At 42.8% G+C, this 27,924-nt stretch overlaps 1 protein-coding gene across 1 annotated transcript; it reads left to right on the top strand.

Moving 5' to 3' along the window:
* Positions 1–109: 109 nt before the first annotated feature.
* LOC138749618 (uncharacterized) lies at positions 110–27,899 on the top strand. Its single transcript, XM_069911254.1, has 5 exons — positions 110–416; positions 1,388–1,565; positions 2,400–2,752; positions 17,373–17,870; positions 27,739–27,899. The coding sequence occupies exons 3-5, from the start codon at positions 2,407–2,409 to the stop codon at positions 27,834–27,836; spliced, it is 942 nt and encodes a 313-aa protein (XP_069767355.1). The 5' UTR covers positions 110–416; positions 1,388–1,565; positions 2,400–2,406; the 3' UTR covers positions 27,837–27,899.
* The last annotated feature ends 25 nt before the right edge of the window (positions 27,900–27,924 follow it).

The raw sequence follows: 27,924 nt of genomic DNA, 5'->3' as shown, positions 1-27,924 counted from the left end.
AGGACAGTTTTGCCTGCTGAGTTTCTCCAGCATGTGTTTCTCCCTCTGGAATAGTTCCAACTCCAAATAACTCGGCCTTTCACACTGACCGTTTCTCTTCCACAGATGCTGAGTGTTTCAGTAATGGCTTTTCGAATTTCAGACGGTTCCCACCAAGTCTGATCACCGATTTGACAACGTGCTCCTCCTTTTAGTAGATCTTCTCTGCCTCTCGCATTTGTTGATCTTCATTTCGTCTGCACGTTGAGCGACGACAGTAAAGCCGAGCTGCCATCGTGCCGGCTTCGCCCACCCGGTGCAGGGTTAGCACCGGCAATCGGCGGGGCCCCGAGCGAGAGCCGCCAAGCTGGGCTGCCGAGGCTCGCTCCTCCGACCCTGCCAGCTGATGCCGGGGCTTCCAGCACCGACGGGGCAAGGTTTGACGGGGCGAGAAGCCGAGATCCGTCCCGGGAGCCGCTGAGATTTCGCGTCCCGTTTCCAAGCTTCGTTACCTGCGTCCTCCCCTGTCAATGCAAAGCAAAATCATCCCATAGGGAAAAGAGCGTCCGACTAAACCAAAGAAAGTCGGACTTTAAATATCTTCGTCAAGAGAAAGTGTAAAGGAATTGATCAACTTCTCAGGCTTTCAGCCCTTTCGTGCGCGTTGTTCTTGAACGGCTCGGTGGTCCCGGGACTTCGCTGCCATCCTCCCACTGACAGGGAGAGGCTCCCAGTTCCATCCACCCTCGGTCGGGAGAGGCTCCCAGTTCCATCCACCCTCGGTCGGGAGAGGCTCCCAGTTCCATCCACCCTCGGTCGGGAGAGGCGCCCAGTTCCATCCACCCTCGGTCGGGAGAGGTTCCCAGTTCCGTCCACCCTCGGTCGGGAGAGGTTCCCAGTTCCGTCCACCCTCGGTCGGGAGAGGTTCCCAGTTCCGTCCACCCTCGGTCGGGAGAGGTTCCCAGTTCCGTCCACCCTCGGTCGGGAGAGGCTCCCAGTTCCATCCACCCTCGGTCGGGAGAGGCGCCCAGTTCCATCCACCCTCGGTCGGGAGAGGTTCCCAGTTCCGTCCACCCTCGGTCGGGAGAGGTTCCCAGTTCCGTCCACCCTCGGTCGGGAGAGGTTCCCAGTTCCGTCCACCCTCGGTCGGGAGAGGCTCCCAGTTCCGTCCACCCTCGGTCGGGAGAGGCTCCCAGTTCCATCCACCCTCGGTCGGGAGAGGCTCCCAGTTCCGTCCACCCTCGGTCGGGAGAGGCTCCCAGTTCCATCCACCCTCGGTCGGGAGAGACTCCAACATGGTGCAAGCAGAAGTGTTGATCTGCCCGCCGCGCAGAGAGGAAACAATCTGGTTCCATTGATGAGTTAACCCTGCCTCGCTGTCTCCCCCCACCACTCCCCGTTCCAAAAGTTCAGTCGCAAGGCGAGCCAGCTTGAAGTTCGTCGCCTGGGATGTTGTTAAGTTGCTGGAGCCCAAAATTGGCAGGAGAGTGAGAAGACGGCAGAGAGAATAGTTGATCTCCAGCCTGGAAGGAAACCAGGGCCATATCCTTCAGATTAACTGCCGGAGGGGATCTAATTGGACCAAGGTAAGTGACTGACAATTAACTCTTTACCGTGTGTTGGGGGAATTGGGGGGGGGGGTGGTGAGAAGGGACTGTCAGCTTTGAAACCCCTTTAAATGAAACGTTGCCACTGGGAAATCCGTTGTCATTAACTCAATATGAAACTTGTTTCGCCGAAATTTACTCATCTGGTGAGATTTGGAAAGAGGTTCAACGACCCAGATGAGTGTTTGAAGGTGAGACCCTCCAATTGCCTTTTGAGATTCTTGCTTCAAGGAAGCCGTTGACTGGATGATTAAAGCGTCCAGTCTCCGCAACGATGAAGGTCATGAATTTTTTAGGAGCCCCATTTGTGTTCTTTCGTCTTCCTGAATTTAGCTTGTTATATGGCCGTTCTTGAGACCCAGAACCAATGGAGTTCCTGAAGTCAGAAACTAATATTTATTGTCTGAAATCTTCCAGCCTGACCCTTTGCAAACGATTTGCCACTCGTTTTTCTGATTAGCGGTGATAAGGAGATGCTGAGCAGGTGGAGAGAGACATTTCAGGCCAAAAAACCAGAAGAGCAGCTTTAAGCAAATGCCAAACTCCTGGAAAATAGCAATGTAAGATCATGCAAAAGATTTGGATTTTTGGTGAAGAGATGAAGTCCTATGAGACATTGGAAAGGCTTTCAGATCCCACATGTAGATGTTCTCACCTGAAGGCAACAATTCTTCCCTGTCCCTTCAGCAGCCCATGCCAATTCTGTTCCCAATGGCTCTCCTGCAACAATCTTGAGTCAGGGTTATAGGGTTTTCACTGTGCCAAGTAGTTGGTTGCAGAAGGTTGATTTTGATTTTCCAATATCATTTACAGATTCGAAATGCAAACCGATGGAAGTCCCAAGGTCCGGCCTTCTCTCAAAGACCATTGCACCAACTGTACAGCGGAGTGGTTTTCACCACACACCACACCACAGTCCATTCATTTGTTGCCTTATCCAAAGCAGATGCTACTCCAAAGTGACTTGCCCGCATCAGAGGCCGCGTCCAAGCTTCTCATGCCTAAGGATCGTCGGCCGGAGGACAGGAGGAGAATATTTTCTAGCCCAGGGAGAGCAAGAGAATTTGCAGGTTACCCACTGTATGTTGCAGTTTTTGCTCTAGCTGCACTGGGATTGCTTCACTGGAATGGCAAGATACAGTTATTCCAAGGAAAATATTGCAAAGGTAAGCCAGACAGAGCAATGAATACTGCCAAAATAAAAAAGGAAGATAAATAGAGTGAAGAATCACGATCAATATAAATACTGAGATGTACCTTAACCCCAAAGAAAAGACCATTAAGTATAAATAATAAAGATTGAGGGGTCTGCAAGAAATGTAAATCTTAACAAACAAAGATAAATAAAATGACTTGGTCTCATATAAAACAGATGGTGTAACATTGCAAAGAAAATAGAGCAGTGGCAGAGCATGTGATGGCCTTCGGGATAGAGAATGATGGTACATCCGGCATCTCAGCGAACTAATAAAGACTGGAATTCACTCAGTTCAAGTAAGGAAGAAGATGGTGGAGAAAAATATAATGGCATTTAAAGGCATGTAAATTGGCAGATGTTTAGCTGTAATCTTCCAAAGTTCTCTTGTTCAGAGATTAACAACATATAAAAACCAGGATTTTTTTTTAAACATGATGTATTCTGGAAAACATTTAAAATTAGGCATACTGTGTGAAGGCTGAGATGATTAGAGAGATCCAGTTCAAGGCAGGACTAAATGGGTTTTGTTTTGGGTGGGGGGGGGGATGGTAATTAAAGTTGTAGGTTATATTGTCTCTGGATGCAGTTTATATATAAGTTCCAAAAGGTTTTCAGTGAGGTTCCTTATTATAGCCTCTTTGGTTAGAAATAGAAACCTTCAGATTTGAAGTGAAGCTGTTGACTTGGTTAGGAATTTGGTTCTCGAGTGAAAGGCAGAGAGTATTAATAATTGATATGTACCTGCATTTAGACAAGTCACCCTTGGAATCCTCACGTATCAGTATTTAAGTGGTCAGATAATGCCACATAGCTAAACCTGCTTAGGAAATGAAATGGGTGGTATAATTAGTGTATTTAAAAGCATATACTTACTGGTAATATGGAACAATTGAGTGAAGAAATCTGTAGCAGTAAAGTTTCATTGTGAGGGTGGGAAAGGATCAATCCAAGCGTATTTTAAATGATGAAAGGTTAGAAATAGTAGGAGATTAGAGATAGCTAGTGGTACATGACATTTAATGATCAAAAAAAAGATAATGAAATGTTATCTCATATGAGAGTGAGGGAATATGACCCTTTGCAGTGAGATAGCGTGCAGTTGTAGAAACTGTACGTGCGCCTTGCCAGAATCCCTCAGGTTCCGTTGTCCGAGCAATTTTACTTAAATTGTTTGCGGTCCTGCATCCTGAGGTACAGTGAAACACTTGACCGACTTTAACATTTTGTGACACTGAACAATTGTTCAATAATGTGTCTTGGACAATTTTAGAATGTTTGACTGTGTGGAGAAAAGATACAAATTGTTTTTCTTGTGACCCTATTTGCCTTGAGTCTTTGCCCCGAGGTATGGTCAGTACTCCAAAAAATTCAAGACCAAAAATATGTAAAACCTGACTCTGTTGTAGGTTGACTTCGTATTCCCTTTACAATAGATGTTTTGGATTTGGAAAGGGATTGATAAAGTGGATAAAATGAATCCTTTTCTATGAGTCGGATAGGTGCTATGACTTGGGAAGTTCCTATTCACATTTGTGAGCACTTGTCCACAAATTACTAGCTCTATTAGTCATTTTAAATCTGGGGGGTTTTTCTGGCTATTCAATGATATAACATCAAGGTAAGTAAATGAACGTAGGATACATAATCTTAGGAAGTTAAGGTAGAGATCCCATGTCATCACAGAAAGAATTAAACAATTGTGTAGTATCAGAAGATGAAGCAAAAAAAAGGTTGGATGAATTTCTCCTATAATTTTCATATTACTGTACTTTCTTTGGATATTCTTTTGTATATTTTAAGATGAAACTTCACTTCAGTGGGCTTTAGGTAAACCGTGTACAGATCATTGATGAAAATATGTTCATCATGCTGTTTAAACTCAAGACTACATCTTTTCTAAACATAACACCAGTTTGTTTTAAATCTGAAGATAAATCTAAACTGGCAAATCACTGATCTCCATAAAAGCAAGGGGCATCTCGTAGGCCTTCAAGCTGAAGGAATTGTTGGGTGCTGTTATAGTATCTGTCAGAAGGCATCCAAACCCAACTTCTAAAAGAACTTTGTTTTGTTGCTTTGCATTGGGAACAGGCCAAAGGGCGTACTTCATAGTCACTGAACAGCTGGGAGTACATGCTGGGTTTGGTGTAAAGTTCTAGTTAAACCCACCCTGTCTAATAGCAATGCATGAAAAAGCAATGTCTCACTAAATAAACTGCTGTCAGTATTATGTTGCTAACACACTGTTCCTCAAGCAACAAGAGATATGCAAGGGACCGACCAGTCAGCTTGCTGATTAGAAGCTTGCTTCTGCCTACTGCCTAAATTCAAAGCTCCTTTGAAAATAGACAGTGGTATCTCGATATGAATTAACCTACAACTCTCGATTGTAATACAAACAGTGCAATGACTTCATGATGCCTGATCAACACGATTTCAGAGTTGATTTGGTGTAAATCTGGTGGTCATGGAAGCAAGAACAAGAATAAATATTGTTAGTAGCTAACTTAATGTTGCATAAAACTAGCCTGCAGTTCTGTAGAGGTGCTGTTTTATGGAGATGAAGACAGATATATAGGAAATAAATCTGAGCTGAGAAGCATTATATTAGCAGGTCATTAGTGAATGTTCCACTGGAGGTTTCAGAAGAAAGTGGACAGGCTCAGCAAATTCAGGCAGTCAGTGTTTGCAGATGAACCCCAAGAACTCGGTTGCAATTCTAGAAGAGGCTCTTTGGCCTCAGAGCCATGGAACCATCCAGAACCACTGTGCACAGGGTTTTCTGCAAAGCTTCAGAGCTTGGAGCCCATACTTCTCCAGTATGGAAATAGTGGCAACTCTATTTGGACATCTAGTCTATGTATGCAACTGCATTACAGTGCTTGATGCCTATTGATTCAGCCTTCATGGCAACACAGGTATCAGCCGCTCAATATCTGAATGTTGCAATGGAACCTCAGAATATTGACATATTTAACCAGCTTGCAGGTCATCACAGCAGATGATTAGTTGTGCTATGGTGTCAAGGATCACAGAACTGCTCTCCTCTTGCATTTCTGATGCCATTAAGTTTATTACGTGACTGTACATATACAACCTGACGAAACAGCATTTCTCTAGACCACAGCGCGCGCACGCACACAGTTCATAATAATCAGATTGTACATAAAGATAAAGAAAATAGATATAAATATTTTGGAGTAACAGGATACTGTTCATCAATCTCAGAGCCTGCAGGAGGAGGCTATTTCCCAGCCTGGCAGTCCTGATTTTGATGTTCCTGTTCCTCCTTATCGATAGTAGTGGGTCAAAGATCCCGTGTGGTGGGTGGAAAGGGTCCATTTAAGCAACACTCCTGGTGAATGTTGTCAATAGAGGAAAGGGTAACCCCAGAGATCTTTTTGGCTGTTTTGATGATCCTCTGTATTGAGTTCTGGTCCGATGCTTTGCAGCTGTTGAACCACACAATGAGGCAGCCAGATAGGACACTCTCAAATGTGCACTTGTAAAAGGTTGCCAGTAGCCTTGCCTTCCTCCACCTCCTTAGGAAGTATAGACACAGCTGTGCCTTCCTGGGAAAAGAGGAGGTGTTCTGGGTCCAACCTAAGTCTTGCATATCAAAAAATGTGCTCTCCACTCTCTCCATCAAGGAGCCATTGATATGTAGTGGAGAGGGGTTGACCTTCATCTTTATGAAATCCATGATCATCTCCTTTGTCTTGTCCATGTTGCGATTCGGGTTTTTGTTTTCGCACCATCTTATGAGCCTACATCCGCTTCTCTGTAAGCCAACTCATCTTGTTGCCACTGAGGCCAACGACTGCTGTATCATCCACAAACTTGATTATCCTGCTTGAACTAGATCTGGCAGTGAGTCGTGACAAATGCACGTCTTAAGATTTTTTGCTTATATCCTGAAGAACGGCTCAGAGCCCAAAACGTCAGTAACATACCTTTACCCCCGTGGACACTGCAAGACCTGCTGGGTTCCTCTAGCATTTACCATGTGCATTCTCAATAGTTTCGAGCTTTTTGCAATTTCTGAAGTATTCCACAATTTTATGTTCAAAATCAAGCATTGAAAACCATGTGCTTTTTCTCTTCCCTCCATTAATATCTCTGTTATTTTATATTTTAGCTTGGTTGGGACAGGCACGTTGGGCTTTTGTAAAGATTTTACTAATTTGTGGCCAGTAGTTGTCAGGTTCTGGGTGTTGGTTCTTACAAATGCCTTTTTCTTTCAGCCTTATGCAAAGCTTTTTAGTCATTCAAGACTACAAGTAATTTGCCAACGGAAACTCTTTTCCCCTCAGGATAGTGGACTGGCACTTATCCCATTAAATTCTTTTATGAATACAACATATTGGTCTCTTGTCTTTTTTTCCCCATTACAACTTGCTGCAAATTGTTACTGTATCAATATTGACGTCACCTTTTCTGTCTAGAATCCTTAGTAGCGATTTTGTGTATTTTATTTCAAATGCTAAGTTGATCATGAATATATCAATGCTCTTAAATAAGCACCAATGCCGTCAGTAAAATCTGATATGTTCTTGAATTTAAAATATACAACAATATTGTCAGTTGTCAGAATTTTTATGTTGGAGGCCATTATTTTGATCATACCTAAGGGGATTCTGAGGGACATGCATTTTGGAAAGGCAAGGGCTGATTGGGGAGAGTCAACATGATGGTGTGCAATGTAAAGAGGGTCTCACAGATTTGATTGTTTTATTTTAAAGAAATGGCCAAGAAGATTGATGAGGGCATGGTGTTAGATGTTGTCTACGTGAACCTTAGCGAGGGGTTTAACAAAATCCTGCATGGTAGACTGGTTGAAAAGACCAGATTGCCTAGAAAGGAGAGTTGGTTTTGGGATCAAGATTCATCTATTGTCTTAGTAATAAAACTAATGTCCTACTACATGAAATTCCTTTTTGCCTACTGCAAGGCAGACCAATTCGCGAACGGTAAAAATTGCCTAAGCGCCTCACAGTCAGAGAAAAAGAAGGAAAAGAGAACCCCCCTCCCAACCCCCCCCCTCCCCGAATCACTGAATGTCCATAGATTCACCTCCAGTGCTTCCACAGCCACCCAGAGACCAGTCCAAACCATTGGCGACCTGAGCTCCAGATCTGAACCTCAGATATGGTCAGGGACCCTTTAGTGCATCCCCTCGCATCCCGGTTCCGATACCTGGTACCCCTCCGGCCAGTTTGAGCCAGTCTCCAGCAGTCCGCAGCCCGGCGCTAGTCTCCCAAAAGCAATCTCCAGTGGCCGACAGCTTCCGTGGGTTCTTCGCCTCGAGTCACCAACAGCCCGCCCACTTGCACTGGTCCCTCAGCCACAGAGACCCCTCACTGGTCCACCTCTGTGGTCACAGTCCCCACGGGTGGTCTCCTCTGCTTCTCCTTCTGAGACGGGGCATGATCTTCCCAATCTGCCCTGTTCCAGTCCTCTGCTTCTCTGGAGTCTGCAGCCCCAGGTTTGATGGTAAGAATGAGAGAGTGCTAATAGATGATGGGAAACCTGTAAGTGGGGATTGTGCTGGGTCCACAGTTGTTTGTCATCTGTATTAATGATGTGGATGACAATGTGGCTAGATTAGTGCATTTGTAGATGATACCATAATTGGTGGTACAGTAGACAGTGAAGAAGGTTATCTGAGATTACAGACAAGTGTGAGGTGTTGCACTTTGGTATGTTAAACAAGGACAGGGAGCTTACACAGTGACCGTTAAGACCTCTGAGAGCATTATGGAGCAGAAAGGCTTAGGCGTACAGGACACAGGTGGGCAGAGTGGTGAAAAAGGCTTTTTAGCATATATGCCTTCATCGGTCAGGACACTGAATACAGGAGAAGGGAAATCATGTTACACCTGTAAAAGATGTTACTGAGCCCACAGTTCTGGTCACCCAGCTTCAGGAAGGATGCCATTCATTTAGGAAGAGTGCAGAAAAGATTTGGAGAATGTTAGTGGGACTGGCTGGCTTGAATTATAAGGAGAAAGTGGATAGGCTGGAATTTTAGGAGGGAAAGGGCAACACCATGGAGATTTATAAAATCACGAGAGACATAGATAATGAAATAGTCATCGCCTTTTATCTCCAGGGTAGTGGAATCTAAAAGTCGGGGGCATCGATTTAAGATGGGGGAGATTTAAAATGGATCCCACCAGTTTTTCAAATAATTTTCTATTTCTTCCTTGCAAACAGGTAGTGGATGCATTAACTCTTATTTCATCTTTCCTATCAATTGATAATCTTGTCAATGATCCTTAAAACTCCTACCTATTGTATTGCAATAACCCTGTCCCCTGAAGCAGTTTTCTGGGATTTTGATGGATTTTTTTTGCATCTTCTTCACGAAATCTCTCTCCGTTTTAGAAAAGAAACCCACAAATACCGGCATGCCTTCAAAGTCTCACCTCACACTGAATTCCACATAATATATTAGTTATCAGACAGTTGTAAATGTGCCTCATTTCCACTGGCACACAGGTGAGCACACCTGTCTGCCCATTGCTGTGCAATACCCACAAAACATTCATTCCATGGCATCACAAGTTCTTGCAGTTTGATGTAATTTCATTATGCATTAACATTATTTATGTTAAGTAGGTATTAATAAGGTGGAGAAATAATATTTTCACACTTGCAGCCTCACAACAATGTTGTCTGATTCTCAGACGTGCTCTCCAATTCATGCCTTCATCATTTCCCAAATTCACAGCACTCCCATCCATCATCTTATCACAGACTACCTAGCCCACCCCACCCCCCCCCCCACTACCTTCCCAAATCATTGCTCCACGATTCAAAGTCTTCTTGAATGAAGTGTCCCAAGGTGGTCCAGCAATCTGTTGCTAACGCTACAGATCTGACCTCGGAAACTGCAGCTGCCTTTTCACTTTCTTTGTCCCTCATTTCAGACCCCTTTTGTTATGACATTTCTCTTTGAAGCAAGGCCCTGCTTGATGGAGCATCCGTTACCATTGAGATTGTTTGCTAGCCAGGCCTTCCCGATGAGCACATCTGCATAATGCATCTTTGGGACTTCCTTTGGCCCTGTGACTGAGCTGAGACGATAAAACTTCCCTGGCAAGTTGTGAGTTGGACATTGTGACATACCATCCAATGGACGCAAAGACCATTGCCTCAATGCTGCTGGTATGAAGTGACCTTTTCACTTGACGGGGCAAAACTTTATTAACATATTAAAATCAAGCTTCCAAAATTAAAGTTACTGCTGCAATCAGGTTTCCTACCAATCAGTAAATTGCTATGAGAGAGTAATGGAAATTCTTTCTTTGGCTTGGCTTCGCGGACGAAGATTTATGGAGGGGGTAAAAGTCCACGTCAGCTGCAGGCTCGTTTGTGGCTGACCAGTCCGATGCGGGACAGGCAGACACGGTTGCAGCGGCTGCAGGGGAAAATTGGTTGGTTGGGGTTGGGTGTTGGGTTTTTCCTCCTTTGCCTTTTGTCAGTGAGGTGGGCTCTGCGGTCTTCTTCAAAGGAGGTTGCTGCCCGCCAAATTGTGAGGCGCCAAGATGCACGGTTTGAGGCGATATCAGCCCACTGGCGGTGGTCAATGTGGCAGGCACCAAGAGATTTCTTTAGGCAGTCCTTGTACCTTTTCTTTGGTGCACCTCTGTCACGGTGGCCAGTGGAAATAACAGTGCTCTTAATGACCAACGGTGGCCAAGTCATTTAAAGTGGAGTTTGATGGATTCTTGATCAGTAAGCATGTCCAAGGAATGGGGAGAAGGCAAGAGAGGAATATTTATTTTCTATATTGCACAGTCAGTTTGTTTACATTTCTCTCTTTTGTATGTATATCTTTTCTTGAGTACAGTTGTTGAGACTACCCATAAGTAGAAATTCTGCCTGGTCTGCAAGAAACAGAATCTCAGGGTTGTATGTGATGTCATTTATGTACTCCATCAATAAATCTGAACTTCAACCCCTTTGCTAAAACATTTAGTAAATACTTGGTAGAGAATAAATGAAGATATTGGAACAAGGGGGGGGGGAGGGGCTTTATCTCCTAAAACATTTCTGACTCATAGCAGGCTTATACCATGTACAATGGATAATCAAATTTTCAAAATCTGGTCACGTAAAGGAATCGGGTATATTGAAGATTGTTATGAGCAGGGACAAATATTGTCATTTGAACAATTTCAAAATATATAAGGAATTCCTAATGATACAATTTCCTGCTATTTTTAAATAAGAGCATACTTAAGGGACAAATTGGGCCCAACAATGTTGTTACCAAATTGTAGTGATTTAGAGACGTTGATTGAAAAGAGAAATACAAAGAAATTTACTTCAGTAATGTATCTTTTACTTCAAATGGGGACCTCCCCAGATAGGGGGTTCACAAGTCCAGGCAGAGATGGGAATCAGACTTAAATGTAAGAATTGACGAGTGAGCGTCATCTGAATTATGTCAGGATAGTAGGACTAATATGATAAATGTCGTGGATATCCCTCGTAGTCGAGGGTGATGGCCTTTGTTCGTTGATCCACAGAGCAAAGAGGTGTATTTGTTTGACATGTACTTGACGTTGCACTCCAAGAAATGCACGATACTTCACAAATCAACCAACTAGTTTCAATGGCATGAAAACCATGACAGTTGGAGCTGATGGATTTGTTGCAGCCTTCATCCGCCTTCACAGCCGTTGAGTTTGAAGTAACTTCGCCCGCCTGTTCCGCCGTTGAGGACTTTGTTCGATTGTTCTTTATGTCAGGGACCATTATGGGTGGCCCTACCAGGAGCATAGCTTCAGATATCATCGCTGTCGGGAATCTTAGGACCCCACAAGATTCTCCAGCATGACGAGGTGACAATCCACGGAGAATCCATGATAAATGTAAGATATAGATGAGTACAATATTTTTTTTTGCATCAATTATATCTCACATCACAGAAATTAAGCAAGTTAAATTCAAATCTTTCAGATCAATGTTTTAGATGTGGTGAGGAGATAGGAACTTTTTTATATTCAACTTAGTCCTGTAGGACCTTTTGGGGCAGATTCAGGAAAATTTTTAGAGGAATTCAATTTTCTCAAAATCCACAATTATTTTTACAAGGGAACTTTACAGGGATTAAGATCTTAATTAAAACTGTTTGTTAAAATTGCACTGGCAGTGGCCCGAAAATGTACAGCTGTTGCATGGAAGTCTGATTCACATCGAGGTGTGGCACGTTGGAATGCAGAGATACATCGCTGTATTTCCCTGGAGAAGATTACCTACCACTTAAGAAATAAGTATGGCATACTTTTACAAATTTAGCAACCATATTTACAAAATTCAGGGATAAATCTTTAGATAAGTTCTTCCCAACCCTCGAGACCAGCGTTGATATTCTCCAAAGAACAATTAAATAGAATATGAATTTGTGATCCGTGGAGTGTGTGTCCAATTCAGCAATCCAATTTGTTCCCTTTTTCTTTCTATACTTTCTTTTTTAATTTTCTTTGGGGTCCTTGGGGAGATGGGTGGGTTGGGGGAATTGGGTTAATGCCAGCATGAAGTAAATATTGAATGTACTTTTGTACTTTTATTTTTAATTTTGTAATTGACTCCATTTTTTTTTAATATAAAAATAAATCAATCTGAACTTTTAAAAAAGACCAGCCATGTTTCAAATGGTGGAGAAGACTCATTGGGTTGAATGACCCAATTCTACTCCATCGGTTAATGGCCTTAAGAAGTTTGGGTCTAAGACAATCTCTCCGTTAACTACTGCAGTGATGTTTGGGAGGCAAGTTTGATCTTCAAAAATGACACCAGGAAGTGGAGGAGAGAGCCAATACGATCAGGTGAAATGTATAGCATAAACTAATGGAGAGGCTAATGAAGGGTGCAATGATATCAGAAGGAAGAGGAGGAACACAAGGTTTCATCGTGAACTCGAGGATGTGGTGAAACCAGCAGCACCATTAGAAGGAAGCACAATGTGAGAAAGGTGCATGTCATCATTGAGAGAATCAGGTGTCTGGCAATCTTATGTAAAGAAAGAAGTTAAGCCAGTGAAGCTAGATGGATTCTCAAGCAAAATAGAGAATTAGGGAGTGGTTGGAGGTAGAGAACCTCTCAGTAAATTTGCCGAGGTGTTCAATGAAACTATACAGTATATAAAGTGGTATGAATGCACTCATTAGATGGCTTCAAACTTTCTCCTCCATTCATGGCTGATTTTTCATCTTAATTTTCAGTTGCCTTCCTTACCCCATGTTTGTTCTTCAGAAGTTCAAAAAACTTCCAATCCAAATACTGAATGTACTCATTGGCTGAGCATTCTCCAGAACCACTGGAATGCAGATTCACAACTGTGTAAAGAATATCTCTTCATTTTGGGTCCTGTGAGATTATCACGCTGAGTCCATGAATTTGCACAGCCTCTGAATTAAGGAAAATAGTTGTAGGAAAGCAGAGGGTCCGATATTTAGTGGGGGACGGTGGGGAAGCAGTTGGAGAAGAGCCTAAAGGTCCATGCAGAACTCAGCAAGACCAGGGGCGTCATCCCTTAGAAACTCACCTGAAAGCCAGAAAGAGTTTGAATTACCCAGCTGGTCTAGTAGCTTCTGTGGCGAGAGAAACTATTAAATTTCAGCACAAAGGCTTTGCAATCTGACGTCCAGTATTGCCTGTGGCAACAAATTCCACAGGTTTATGATTCTGAGGCTCTGCCCTCTGGCCCTAGACTCTCCCACTATTGGAAACTTGTTGATCCAAACCAAGGCTTTTATTAGCAAAAGACAGGAGCTCTTCACAGGTGGCCGACCAGTCCGGAATGATCCGACCTGGCTAGGGACACAACCCTTTAAGGCCCAGACAGTAGGCGTGGTTTAGCTCTCAGCCAATCGCTGTAAGCACAGTCTAGATACTGTAACTATATACACTATATACATTGGTGATAGATCTGTACTATCACAATAGCTGACTTTCAGGCATGGACTGATGAGCAACAAGTAATATTTGTGCCTTAAGTGCCACAAAAAATCAATCTTAAATAAGAGAAGCCAGCACTCACTGACATCAAGACCGAGTCTCCCATCATCAGAATCGTGTAGCGGAATTGTTTCACCAATGTGTCAGAACGGAAAGTTTCTCACAAGGGAATCTAATCATCTTCACCTGATAGTCAATGGCATTAACATTGATAAGTTCACCATATCAACGTCCTAATGGTCACCTTTTACCTGAAGCTCTGCTGAACCAGATGCCTGTGGTTGCAAGAAAGGTCAAAAAAAGGTCAGATAGAATGCTCTCCAATTGCCTGGATAAGGGAAGCTCTACAAATAGAAATTGCCCGACAGTATCCAAGACAGGGCAGCCCAACTAAGTGGCACCTATCAGCCAGCCTAAACATTTATACTCTCTGCCACTAGTAGACATTCGTGTTAGTCTTATTTGTACACTAGATTACTGGCTGGATTCCTTCAACAGAACCTTCCAAGTCCGTGACCTCTACCACCAAGAAATACAAAGGCATTAGGCATGTATGAGCGCCAAGTTCTCCTCCAGCTCAACCAACCAATTAGTATCGTCCCTCTTTCCTGTCTGCTCCTGCTTCATGGATGAAAAGTGATGCGGCTTCAGATTTCTACAAATGTCCCTTTTAAGTTAATCCTTAGGACTGAGATGAATTTTTGGGTCTTTGTGATACTTGTTCAAGTATCCAGTGATTTGCTCTTGATGTAATGTTTTTGGGAAAGCCAGCATTTACTCTCCTTTGCTCCTTTAGGTGGTGGAACCACTACAGCTGAGTGGATTGCTAGGCCATTTCATAGGACACTTAAGAGTCAACCATGTTGAGTGGATCCAAGTCATGTATTGCCAAACCAGCCAAGCATGGCAGATTTTCTTTCCTGAAGGTTATTCACGAACCCAATGGGATGAACTTTGTTTCTATTTCAGTAATTCTTATAATGCACAAGTTACTGGGGAAGAGGTGGGGTTCTGAGAAACTATCTTGCGGGTGTCATGCTAGTGACAAGGTCAAAGGACTCATACCTGGCTGCAGGGGGCTGGAGACTGGCTCATGAGAACCAGGTATCAGAACTGGGATTCGAGGGCAAAAAGGGCTCCTGAAGGGCCCTGGAGCTGAAGCTTCCTCATCTTGGGTGGGCAGTGGTTGGAAATGAACTGGAGTCTTGAGCGGCTGCAGGAGCACTGGAGGCAAATCCACGGATACTCGGTGACTCTGTGGGTCTCTCTTTTGCTTCTCCTTGTCAGGGGCGCCGGGCAATGGTGAATCTTTGTCTGCCTTACGGCAGACTAAAGGCAATTTTGTGTAATATTTTGTTTGTTTTATTACATGACACTAAATAATATCTGATCTGCATTTGGACTGATTGGGGTAGTCAGCATGACTTTGTCCATGGGAAATCTTATCTTACGAAAATGATTGAGGTTTTTGAAGAGATAACCAACAATTGACGAGGATAGAGATAAACCTTATTTAAATGGATTTTAGCAAAGCCTTTCACATGGTATGCTGAACAAGAAGACAAGAATACCTTGGATCCAGTGTCGGCTGGCTAATTGGATATAAGACTGGCTTGGTGATAGTGCAGTTTGTATCTCCGATTCAAAGCCTATGACTAGAGATGTGCTAGGTCCCGTGATGTTTGTCATAAATTAACGATTTGCATGAATATGTAAGTAGCACGATTAGCAAGTTTGCAGATGACACCAAAATCGGTGAGGCGGTGGACGGTGATGAAGATTGCTTCATGTTACAATAGAATCTCAGTCAACTAAGATTAAAGGAATGACAGCTGGAATTCACCACAATTGAATACAAAGTGATGCACTTTAAACCAGGATGTACATGTGTGACATGGCACCTTGGGAGGGGTTTGGGTGGGCGGGGGGGGGTTACAGAACAGAGCAACCTAGGGATATGTACAAAAATATAGTTCCCTGAAAGTGGAAATCTTTTTCAGTTCTCTCTACCGCCCCCCCCCCCACAAACACTTATCTATGCCCTCTGTGAAGGGGAAAGGATTCTCACGATCTGTAGTATTAGGCCCCTCAATTTCTCAATCAGATCTCTTAGCCTTCATTCCAACGCAAACTTCTTTTCTCATAGCTGAGTTACTCCATCTCTGTCAACATTCTGGTGACTATTCTTTTAACCGTCTCCATTGCAATCACATCCTTTCTGTGGTTATGGTGACTAAAAGTGCACGCAATACCTCAGCTGTTGCCCAACTAATGTCCTTCAGGTAAGATTATTAAACCAAGACCCCAACTGCTTGCTTACCAAATTTTAATTGGTACCATTTTGGAAAAGAGAAATGGAATTTTACTTATGGTCTTTGCCCAATATTCATGCCTTAGTGAATCCATAAATCAGATTATTTGCATTTTATGGTGTGGTTTCTATTACAGCATACAGCATTTTGTATTTCAGGACTTCTTTATATTATGACATCAATGCAGTGTGTCTTCATTGCATTTTAGAATATAAAATGTTATGAGCCCAGCAGCAATAGATATTCATCAAGACAAATGGTTACTTAAGCAAAAGTCGCTTTTACTTATCTTTAAACATGAAAACAGAATCACACTTTAACTTATCACTACTGACTTAACTAACCTAACTTAACCCCTTTCTAATTCTAAGTGCATGTGTGTGTAAGTTCAGAAAAGTTCTTTGATTCACAATCTAATCTCACTTCTCATTCCTCCAAGTTCACTGGTTGCAGGCAATTTTTGTACTGTGGACAGAATTTAACATTTATAAAGTTCACCAGGCTTTGGTGCTGGAAAGGTAAATAGTTCTTGTCGGTTTTCAGAGAGAGATTTGTTGTTCTCTTTTAATCAGCCACTTCAGTATCTTGCTGGTGAAACTTGCCCCTTCAGGGTTCTGCAGATGATAACCTCTTTCTTTCACGTCATCACAGAGTTCCTTTTTGTTTCCCTTATTCCAAGTGAAAAGTTAAACAGCCAGTCCTCTCCTCTCATAGGAACCACAAGGGCTTTGACCAGGCTGAACTAAGAACACACAATCTGTCTTCCAAATGGGATTTTCCTCAAGCTTTCCAGCTTGTCCTGTTCCAGTTCCATCTGTTGGTGCTGACTGTAATACTGTAGAAGTGATCTGTGTGTGTGTGTTTGTGTGTCTCTCTCTCTCTCTCTCTCTCTCTCTCTCTCTCTCTCTCTCTCTCTCGCTCTCAGAGAGAAAGCCCATTTGACTCTCTCTGCTTGCAAAAATCTTCTTAGAACAGCAAGTGACCTTCCAGACGGAAAGCGGCTCCAACAAGCTCTTTCATCTGTTGCCTTTTTGTAATCAACAATCCATTAGTGAAGTCTCTTGGGCACTCTCCAAAGGCTGTGGGGCCGAATATGTCTAGCATGAGCAGACCTCCAGTATTTCAAATAAGATCTGTTTTAAACTGTTTGTATGTGACCTACACTAACAAACCTTTCCCAATTTATCTCCCAAAAACATCTATGTACTCTGTCATAATAGTAATAAACAGGAATAATCGATCATAAAGTATCACAATCCATCCAGTTTATTTTAGAATACTGAATATTTGATTTCTGTTCTTTAGTTGGTGATCAAAGAATTCAAAGATCTCCCTGGAATGCATCTTGCATGTCCAGCGACATCACAGCCAACTCATCTGATGTTTACCCACTACACAAACGGATGGCACGGAGTACAAAACCAAGGAAAGACAAGCAGGAAAAGAACTTGCTGACTATCTACCAGAGAATGACAGAAGTAAAAGAAATACTATTACGTTGCGATTCTCTTGTTAAAGTAACTAATTACGTTCTGAGAGAAGCTTTGGGGAAGACATTGGATTTCTTCCCACTTCCAACCTGTGACCAGAGACTGAATAACCGGATGCCCAGAATTAATCCACTCAATCTCATTACGGTTAAGGTAAAGCCACAGTTGCTCTACCAAGTCTTATGCTTCCTGAAAGAGCTAGACTTGCTTATAAATGTGCATCAAGCAAAATCATTCTCCATTCTGAAGAAACTAATGGTTCATAAGCAAGAAATGATATTGGGAAAGACGAGTAAAAACAATAATGAACACGGTATGTATTTATTTACATTTATCTCCTTCCATGTAGATTTGTTGAGATAGTCAGGAACCCACTGAATATTTATTGCATGGAAAAAACTTCCACCATTTCCCCTGAATGAAGCAAGAGACTAATGGTGAAATTCATTATTGCCTTCACTGCACTCGTGCAGCCATTGGCTTTCTGAGGCAAAGGATTTTTTTTATGATCTGACCCTTTCACAAAACTGCATAGTATTCTAGGTAACAATCATCCTGCACTTTTTCATGTTTCTGAGGCTTTCATTACCTACAGCAGGCATTCCTAAACACTGGAATGGCACCATCGATCCTCTCTCTGCATAATCCTCCAGGTTCACCTGCAAGATAAGCAAACCAATGTCAATGCCCTCACCCATGCCAACATTTCCAGCCCGAGTTACTCAGTTGGCTCCAGCTGGGAAGATCCTGCCCTTGTTTTGTGCTCCTATCCATAGATAGAGATTACAAAGTGGATGGGGGTATGGGGAGAGGGGAGGAAACAGATTCAAGGATGTTCTCAATTTCTGTACTCACTCCTAGGAATCACTGACCCAAACCCCCTCCAAGTAGAGAAAAAGCATTTGAGATGACACTGAGCCCATCCATGGAAATCTATCATTAAAAAGCCAAAGAAGCATATGTTACTCCACAAATTACTTCTCTTTACTGCAGAACCCACAGACCAGGGTCGAAGCAAGACAACCTTGTCCTGATTACATCCTGAGGTTTACCTCTTTCTAGGGCTGATCCCAGAGAAGCGAAAAATGAAACAAATTACTAATTTGATAGCTTTGCCATGTGAAGTGAAGAAATGGTTGGCACAAGAAGAGACAGCTGGGTAGGGAATTTGTGTGGAAGGCCAGGCAGACAGAGCAAAATTGCAGCTATTGGGATGAGTCGCAATGCAACAACCGTAGAGCTAAGTGTTGTATATTTACGTAAATACACGCAGCATTAGAAGTAAAATGGAAGACCTTGTGGTACACCTACAGATCGGCGTGTATGATGTTGTAGCCATCATGGAGTCATGGCTAAAGGATGGATGTCATTGGGAGATGAATGTCCAAGGATACACAGTTTATTCAAATGATAGGCAAGTAAGAGGTGGTAAGGAATAACATTAAATCATTAGAAAGGGTGACGTAGGATCAGAAGATATAGAATCATTGTGGGTTGAATTAAGAAATGGCGAGGGTAAAATGACACGGCAGTTATATACAGACCTCAAAACAGTAGCCGGAGTGTGAACAACCAATTACAATGGCAAATAGAAAAGGCGTGTCAGAAGGGCAATGTTATGGTGGCCATGGACAATTTTAACATGCAACTAGATTGGGAAAACCAGGTTGGGAATAGACCTCGAGAGAAATTTGCAGAATACCTATGAGATGGCTTTTTCTTTTTAGAGCAGCTCATTGATGAACCCAATAGAGGGTTAGTTAGCTGGACTGGATTGGGTATTGTGTAATGCACCAGAGATGATTAGAGTGCGTAGGGTTAAGGAACCATTAGGTTGCAGTGATCACACAACGATTGAGTTCAATTTGAGATTTAACAAGGGTAAACTATAGCCAGAGGAGTCAGTATTTCAATGGAAATTACAGTAGCATAAGAGAAGGCCTGGCCAAAGTAAATTGGATGAGGAAGAGCAGCAAAAATGGATGGAGTTTCTGCAAGAAATGAGCAAGGTGCAGATACATACCAAACAAGAGGAAATATTCAAATCGAAAAATGGTACCACTGTGGCCGACAAGGGAAGCCGGAGCCAATGTAAAATCAAAGAAGAGAGCATACAAGGAAGCAAAAGGTGGAGAATTTTTAAAAATTTGCAGAAGGCAACAAAAAAATTCATAAGGATGAAGTATGAAAGTAAGCTCGAAAATAATATCAAGTAGGATAGAAAAAAATTCATTCAAGTACATAAAGATTAAAAGATGGTGAGAGTAGATATGGGAGCACTAGAAATAATAATGGGAGACAAGGAGATGGCAGAGGAGCTAAATGAATATTTTGCATCAGTCCTCACAGTGGAAGGCATTAGCAGTGTGCCAGATGTCCAAGAGTATCAGGGAAGGGAAGTGAGTGCAGGTACTATTTCAAGGGAAAAGGTGTTCAGAAATGGTCTAAGGGTGGATAAGTCTCATAGACCAGATGGATTATACCCTTGGGTTCTGAAAGAAGTAGCTGCAGAGATTGTGGAGCCTTTGGTAATGATCTTTCAGGAATTGATGGATTCTGGCATGGTCCCAGAGGAGTGGAAAATTATAAATGTCACCCCAAGAAGGGAGGCAGACTGCGGAAAGGAAATTATTAGTCTGATGTCAGTGATTTGGAAGAAGCTGGAGTCAAATCTTGCTTGACGAGGCCTATTGGAATTGTTTGAAGGCATGACAAGCGGACTGGACAAGGAAGATGCAGTGGACGTTATGTGTATTTGACAAGGTGCCACACATGAGGCTATTTTTAACAAGATAACATAACAGGAAACATACTAGTGTGGGTAGAGCATTGGCAGAAGTAGAGAGTTGGAATACAGGCATCGTATTCTGCTGGGCTGCCAGTTGCTAATGCCAAGAGTCAGTATCAGGGTCGATTCTTTTCATGTTGTATATCAATGATTTAGATTATGGAATAAATGGCTTTTTGTGGCCAAGTTTGCAGATGATGTGAAGGTAGGTGTGGAGGAGCAGGTAGTTTTGAGGTAACAGGAAGGACTTGGGAAGATTAGGAGTATGCACAGAGAAAGTGGTAAATGAAATACTGTGCAATGTCAGAAAGTGTATGACCATGCACTTTGGTAGAAGAAATAAACAGGCAGATTCTTTTCTAAATGGGGAGAAAATTGAAAATTCCCAGATGCAAAGGGACCTGGGAGTCCTTGTGCTAGGATAGCCTGAAAGTAAGATTGCATGTTGGGTCAGTGGTGAAGAAGACAAATGCAATGCTGGCGTTCATTTCAAGAGGAATAGAATATGAATAAGGGCAGATGAATGAATGCTGCAAACTCCCATTGGTGCTGTACCAAGCAAAATGCAGAAGGCAGAGACTCAATCAGTGATGTGAATCCTGATTAAAGTATTTCCAAGGTTATGAGCGCAGGAAGGTCTTCAAAGGCATCTCGAGCAAATACAGCTTTGCGTGCTTCAGGCATATCATCTGTGCATGCTAAGGCGCAAGCAGTCTTGGCTACTGTCTAAGGTACTGGTGAGACCTCCACTTAGAGTATTGTGAGCAGTTTTGGCCTCCTCATTTAAGAAAGGTTGAGCTGACATTAAGGAGGGTTCAGAACGATGATTCTAGGGATGAAAGGGTTATCATATGAAGAAGGTTTGATGGCTTTTGACCTGTACCTTTTGGAATTTAGAATGAGGGAGGAATCTCATTTTGAAAATCCTTAAAGGCATGGATAGAGTAGATGTAGGAAGGTTGTTTCCATTGCTAGGAGAGTCTAGAACAAGAGAGTGCCCACTCAGGATTGAAGAGCGTCCACTTAGAGCAGAGATGCAGAGGAAATCCTTTAGCCTGAGGATGAGCCATGTAGAATTTGTGGCCACAGGCGGTTGTGGAGACCAAGACATTGGGTGTATTTAAGGGAGGGATCAAGAGGTTCTTGATTAGCCAGGTTATAGGGAGAAGGCTGGGCAGCGGGGGTGTGTGTGAGTAAATGGATCAGCTCATGTTTGAAAGGCTGGGTCAATTTGATGGGTTGAATAGCCTATTTCTGCTCCTATATCTTATGGTCTTATGGTAATCTATTAATCGTTTTAGTACATAGAAACGCAATTTATTTATGTGGAGAAATGCTGGCACTTCACCGCCTGCAGATTTTTTTTGATTTCCACCTATGATGTTTTTTATGTCAACTGCACTTTCAACACTGGTGTTGGACTCCAGCCTTGTAGTCCAAAGTGACAGCAATTCACCAACACTCAAGTCAAGGAACATGCCCCAACAACCCGTCTCAGGTCGTACCTGGCATAGAAACTTTGTCTCCCTTCATTCCAATGTAGAGAATACACTCTGGGGTATGTTTTCATTTAGCATATAATACTTTATTTACAGCCTTAACTTGATGTGGGAGTGTTAATTATCTATTTTAAAAATTAAATATTTCATGTTTTTGAAATATTCACATCTGCGGGTCGGTAGCTTAGTGAAGTGATGCTTTTTCGGTAGTTTATGGCTGGAATCTGTTCTGACCCATCAGATACGCATTGCAGAAGTCCCCATGTGATGGAAGGTCTCATCCACAAGAGCTATGATGGCTTTGTGCCACATTTCCCACTTGGAATACCATGCAAGGTTCATGTAGCAAGCATGGATGGTTTGCTGTTGATGTGACATATTTCACGAATTAGTATTCTGAATTATGAAACAGCAATATAATGCCAGAGAGGGGTTTGCCAGTATAATCAGATTTATTCAGAACTTGGAATGCATGGCTGAAGAGTTGGTGCAGGGGGCTGGGGTTCAGAATTGTGGATCATTGGAATCTCTTCTGGGGAAGGTTTGACCTGTACAAAAAGCATCTGAACTGAAGGGGGCCCAATATCCCGGTGGCCAGGTTTGCTAGAGCTGTTGGGGAGAGTTTAAACTAGTTTGGCAGGGGGGTGGGTATCAAAATATGAGTGCAGAGGTTAGGGAAGAAGAACAAAAGCATGACACTATGTGCTCTGAGTTGGTAAGGAAGGACATAAAGGTGGCCAGTTGGAGGGGTTGAAATTTGTCCATTTCATCTCTAGGAGTGTTAGGAATAAAGGGAATGAACTGAGAGCACGAATCAGTACATGGAACTTCAATATTGTGACCGTTACTGAAACTTGGCTGGAGGAAGGGAACGATTGGAGCAGGTACCTGGGTTTAGGTGTCTTAAAAAGAATAGGATGGCAGAGAGAGAAGTGGTGGGGGAGTAGCAGTACTGTTCAGGGATAGTATCATGGCTATTGAAAGGGAGGACGCTGCAGAGGGAGTGTCCACTGAGTCAGTGTGGGTGGAAGTCAGAAACAAGAAGAGAGCTCTCACTGTGCTGGGAGTAGAGGCCCACAAATAACCCTCGGGACACCGAGGAGCAGATAAGCAGGGAGATTTTGGAATGGTGAGGGAAATACAGAGTTGTAGTTATGGGTGATTTCAACTTCCATAATATTGACTGGCACCTACTGACTGCAAGAGGGATAGATGAGGCTGAATTTAACATGAGCGTACAAGAAGGATTCCTGACACAGCATGTGGACCCACTGACTACAGGAGAGGCCACACTGGATCTGGTTCAGGGGATGAACCTAGTCAGGTGGTGACTTCTTGGTGGGGGAGCATTTCAGTGAGATTGACCATAAATCCATTAGCTTCAACATAGCCATGGAACAGGATATAAACAGTCAAACTGAGAAAGTGCTTAACTGGGATAAATATGAAGGGATGAGGCAGGATATTGGATATCCACCGGGATATTGGGCCCCCTTCAGTTCAGATGCTTTTTGTACAGGTCAAAGCATTTGACAAGGTCCCCCATGAGAGACTCATCCAGAAAGTCATGAGAGATGGGATCAGTGGAACCTTGGCTGTGTGGATAAAAAATTGGCTTGTAGGAAGAAAGCAGAGAGCAGTAGAGGAAGGAAAGTATTCTGCCTGGAGGTCAGTGACTAGTGGAGTGCCGCAGGGATCTGATTTTTATGTGACCTGGATGAAAGGCAGAAGGATGGATCAGTGAGTTTGCAGACGATACGAAGATTGGAAGAATTGTGGATGGAGCTGATGGCTGTTGAAGGTTACAAGAGGATATAGACAGGATGCAGAGTTAGGAGTAAATTGGCAGATGGATTTCAATCCAGATAAGTGTGAGGTGAAGCATTTTGGAAGGACAAACCAGAAGGCTGAGTACAGGCAAGAGCGTGAATGAACAGAGGGACCTTGTGGTTCAAATCCATGTATCCCTCAAGATCACTGCACAGGTTGATAGGATGGTTAAGAAGGCCAAGGGGATGTTGAGATTCTTTAATGGGGGATTGAATTCAGGAGTAGGGAAGTCATGTTACAACTCTACATATCTTTGGCAAGACCACACTTAGAGTATTGTGTTCATTTCTGACCATCCCATTATGGAAAGGATGTGGAAGCTGTGGAGAGGGGGCAACGGGGATTTACCAGGATGCTGCCTGGATTGGGAAACAAGTCTTATGAGGCAAGATTAACTGTCCTCAGATAACCAGTCTTTCTGGTTTGTGTTGGAAATGTCCACTTTCAATTTGTGACAGTAATTCAGTTTGTCTCCATCCCAATTTACTCAAGTAATATCTTTGGTTTAAATGTTCAGACAGCAGGGGCAGCCCACGCTGTCTGTAAGGACTTTGTACATTCTCCCTGTGACCTGTGTGGGTTTCCTCTGGGTGCTTGGGTTTCCTCCCATCCTCCAAAATATACGGGGTGCAGGTCAATTGAGTATAATTGGGTGACACTGGCTCGAGGGCCTGTTGCCATTCTGTAATTTAGTAGAGCTGCTGTCTCTCAACTCCAGTGATCTGGGGTCAACCTTGACCTCCTGTGCTGTCTGCGTGGAGTTTGAACATTCTCCCTGTGACCTAGTGTTTTTCCTCTGGGTGTCCCAGTTCCCTCCCACATCACCAAAGTTTGCAAAATGATAGATTAATGGCCCACTGTAAATCCTTCCACCCCCCCCCCCCCCACCGCCCATCGCTAATGTATAGGTGAATGTTAGAATCTAGGGTGGTGTTCATGAGAATGTGAAGGGAATAAAATGGGATTCATGTAATTGAGTGCTTGATGGTCGGAACAGACTTGATGGGTTGAATGACCTGTTTCTGAACAGGATATCTCCTGGTTGCTGTGCTGGGAATCTCACAATTCCAGCGTTATTTCTTTCTTGGTCTTCATTTATCTCTGTCCATGGACATTTACTTTTGGAAGAAGGTTGTAGAGGACATTTTTTTTTTTGAAGATGTTTAGTGTTCAGTCCAGTCTCTCATCTGCTTAAGCGGATGAGCTAACAAAAACCTGGGGCTCGACCTCTGAACGCGCACATACTCTGTCTGTATATGGCAACTCGATGACTAGTTAGTGTGGTTTTGGTTCTGCAGTGAGTGATTTGGAACTGACATGAGAAAGTTGTACGCAACATTGTGGTTAGGTTGAACTAATTTGGTCTGCCTTGAACTTGAATCAAATCCACTCAAGAATCAATGTTTCTTTCAAACTGTATTTCCAGCATTTTCTGTGTTTGTTTGAGTTCTATAGCTCATGCACTTCTAACTGTTTAAAAATAAATTACCATTGCTCTTTTTTTCCCTGGGAATTTAAGCAGATGTTACTGTTGAATTAGGACTATATCCTAAAGGATTAGTTCACTACTAAATCGTTCCCAGAAACTCGTGTAGACTGCTTCTGAAAAGTACCCAAGCCTCAGAAGAATTTACAAAGCACTCTAGTTTTTATAATATAACTCTTTAAATGCTGGTATCTTTCCAGTGAATCTGGACTGTGAACCTTACAGGCCTAATAAATCTCTCAGGCCAAGACTGAGTTGCAATATTCCTGGATCAAGATTCATTGTGTCAGTGATGTGAAAGATGAGTCTATCAGGACTTTTCCATCAGGATCCTACTCTTCTGAGTTTGAGGCAAACAGACGACAAATGTCTGAGATTAATTTAGTCAGAAATAAGACCATAAGGGCAGAAATAGGCTGTTCGGCCCATCGAATCTTCCCCGTCATTTAATTAAAGCTAGTCCATTTTCTCACTCAGCCCCACTGCCTGGCCTTCTTCCCATAACCTTTGATGCCCTGGTTAATCAAGAATATGTCAATCCCTGTCTTAAATACACCAAATGTCCTGGCCTCCACAAGTGCCTGTGGCAACGAATTCCACAGATTTACCACCCTCTGGCTGAAGAAATTCCTGCAGATCTGCGTCCTAAGCAGACACCCTCCAATCCCTTTTGTCCTAGACTCTCTTATCACGGGAACAACTTTTCTACATCATATTGAGAAAAACGTTTTTGACCACTAAAGGTAATTGAACCAAACTTCACGCAAGTACTGAGGGTTAAGACCTACCCATCCACATAGTGGTTAAAGTGAAATTGTCCAAAATGAAATATTGGCAGTTAACTCTTTGTTTCTCAAATTTGCATTCATGCATTAAATCATCTCTTTGCAATCAGTACCACATTTTCTTTCCACTCAGAAATGTTCTTCATCATTTAAAAACCCTCAGTTGTATCTCCTCACTCTATATGTTTCCATTAGCAAAAGCCCATGACGTTGAACCTGGTGGCTCAAAATTCCTACTACTCGAATAATTTCTTGACCTCTCCAGGGGCTTGATATCCCCACCATATCCCTCAAAGTGCGTATCTACACGCAAGACCAAAATGGCAGCAGCATCAACCTCAGAAATTGTGTTTGTGGAGTGAGTTCAGCAAATTAAATGTAATAGGATTAGCAAACAATATATGATCAGAGCTACGCAAGCAGGTTTTAGGCAGGAATCTTAATGCTTGATCAAAGAGTTAAACAAGAAAATCTGCAGATGCTGGGGCCAAGTGCAGTACACAAAATTGCTGGAGAAACCCAGCAGGTAACACAGAATCGTGATTGGCCTGCTGAGCCTCTCCGGCACTTTTGCATATTGCCCTTGGTCAAAGAAGCACATTTTAAGGACCATCTTTGAAGAGAAGGTTCATGGATGGACCTTTGGGTAGTGGGGGACGTGGCATGAAAAGTTGGAAGCTTTGAGATTGCAAAGAGGTGTAGTGGTTGCACATAGGAACCTAAACGAAAGAGAAATTTGAAACAAGATGTAAGTTACAAAAATAAGATGCTTCTTGATTGGGAGCCAATCTGTGAGCACAAGGGTAGTGTGTTTTCAGGTCTTAATACGGCCTAGTCCAATGATAGCAGAGATTTGGATGATTTCAGACTCCTGGAGGGTGAAATGTGGGAGGCCAAGAACGTCCTGGAATTGAGAAGTGTAAAGATAACAAATGTTGAGGATCTCAGGGCAGAGTTATTCTATATCCCAGAGCTCGAAATAGGTTGACGTGGCAATGGCATGAATCTGTATTGGAGGCTTACCTCAAGTCACGTCAACACAGATGTAAACAATCTGCTTCTGCCAGGGAAACGGTAAGCAGCAGTCAAGAAAGAGTGGACACGGGTTTAAAAGTAGATGTTGCTTGTTCAGGAGTGAAATCAGCAGACACTTCACAAATGACAGGTTGTAATTCTTTCCCACAAAACATTGACTGCCCCAGTTAAATTGAAATATGTGTACTTTTGTTAATAATGATGGGTATCAAGGAGTTCTGGAGCTAAGATGGGTGAGTAAAATTGAAGTAGGCTGCTTTGAGGGTCTGAGTGTCAAACTTCAAATAGATATCAAAAAGCTGACAGCAATGACTGTCTCTTTGCTTTAAATTTAAATTTAGACATGCAGCATGGTATCAAGGCCTTCAGGGTCACCCAATTACACCCATTTGGCCTCCAACTCCCGTATGCTTTGAAGGGTGGGAGGAAACAGGAGCACCTGGAGGAAACCCATGGGGACAACGTACAAACTCCTTGCCGAATTCGAATCCTCCTCTACGCTAACTGTGCCACCCTCATCGTTTCTCTTATTTCTTATATCATGGCTTAACCAGCAACATTCATTTCATAGCCGTGGCACCTCTGGGTTCATCGCTGACTGATCGAATATCATCTGAAGTTCCTGAAAGTGAAATCTTTTAATTAAATGTTTGCATCCCATTCACTACATCCATTTGTTTGTGTGTTGTTTTTTTTTTCTACATGATGGTTCCATCCTTTTCCATGTTATGTGTATTCCATGTGCTTTGTTTTTACAGTCTTAAAATGGCTGAAAAGGAACAGGACCCAGAGAAAGTCCTTTAAACCAGGTAGAGTTCTGCCAAGATCCTTACTGGGTCCAGACTGTCTTATCTAATAATAATGTCTGGTAGCTCCAGAGTGTAAGGATCATTGACATGCACTAACGTGGAGCATCTTGGGTACCATTCAATCCTTCCTATGTG

The sequence above is a fragment of the Narcine bancroftii genome, chromosome 14, assembly GCF_036971445.1.
Source record: "Narcine bancroftii isolate sNarBan1 chromosome 14, sNarBan1.hap1, whole genome shotgun sequence".
Classification (NCBI taxonomy): Eukaryota; Metazoa; Chordata; class Chondrichthyes; order Torpediniformes; family Narcinidae; genus Narcine; species Narcine bancroftii.
This window is presented reverse-complemented; position numbering and strand designations above follow the sequence as displayed.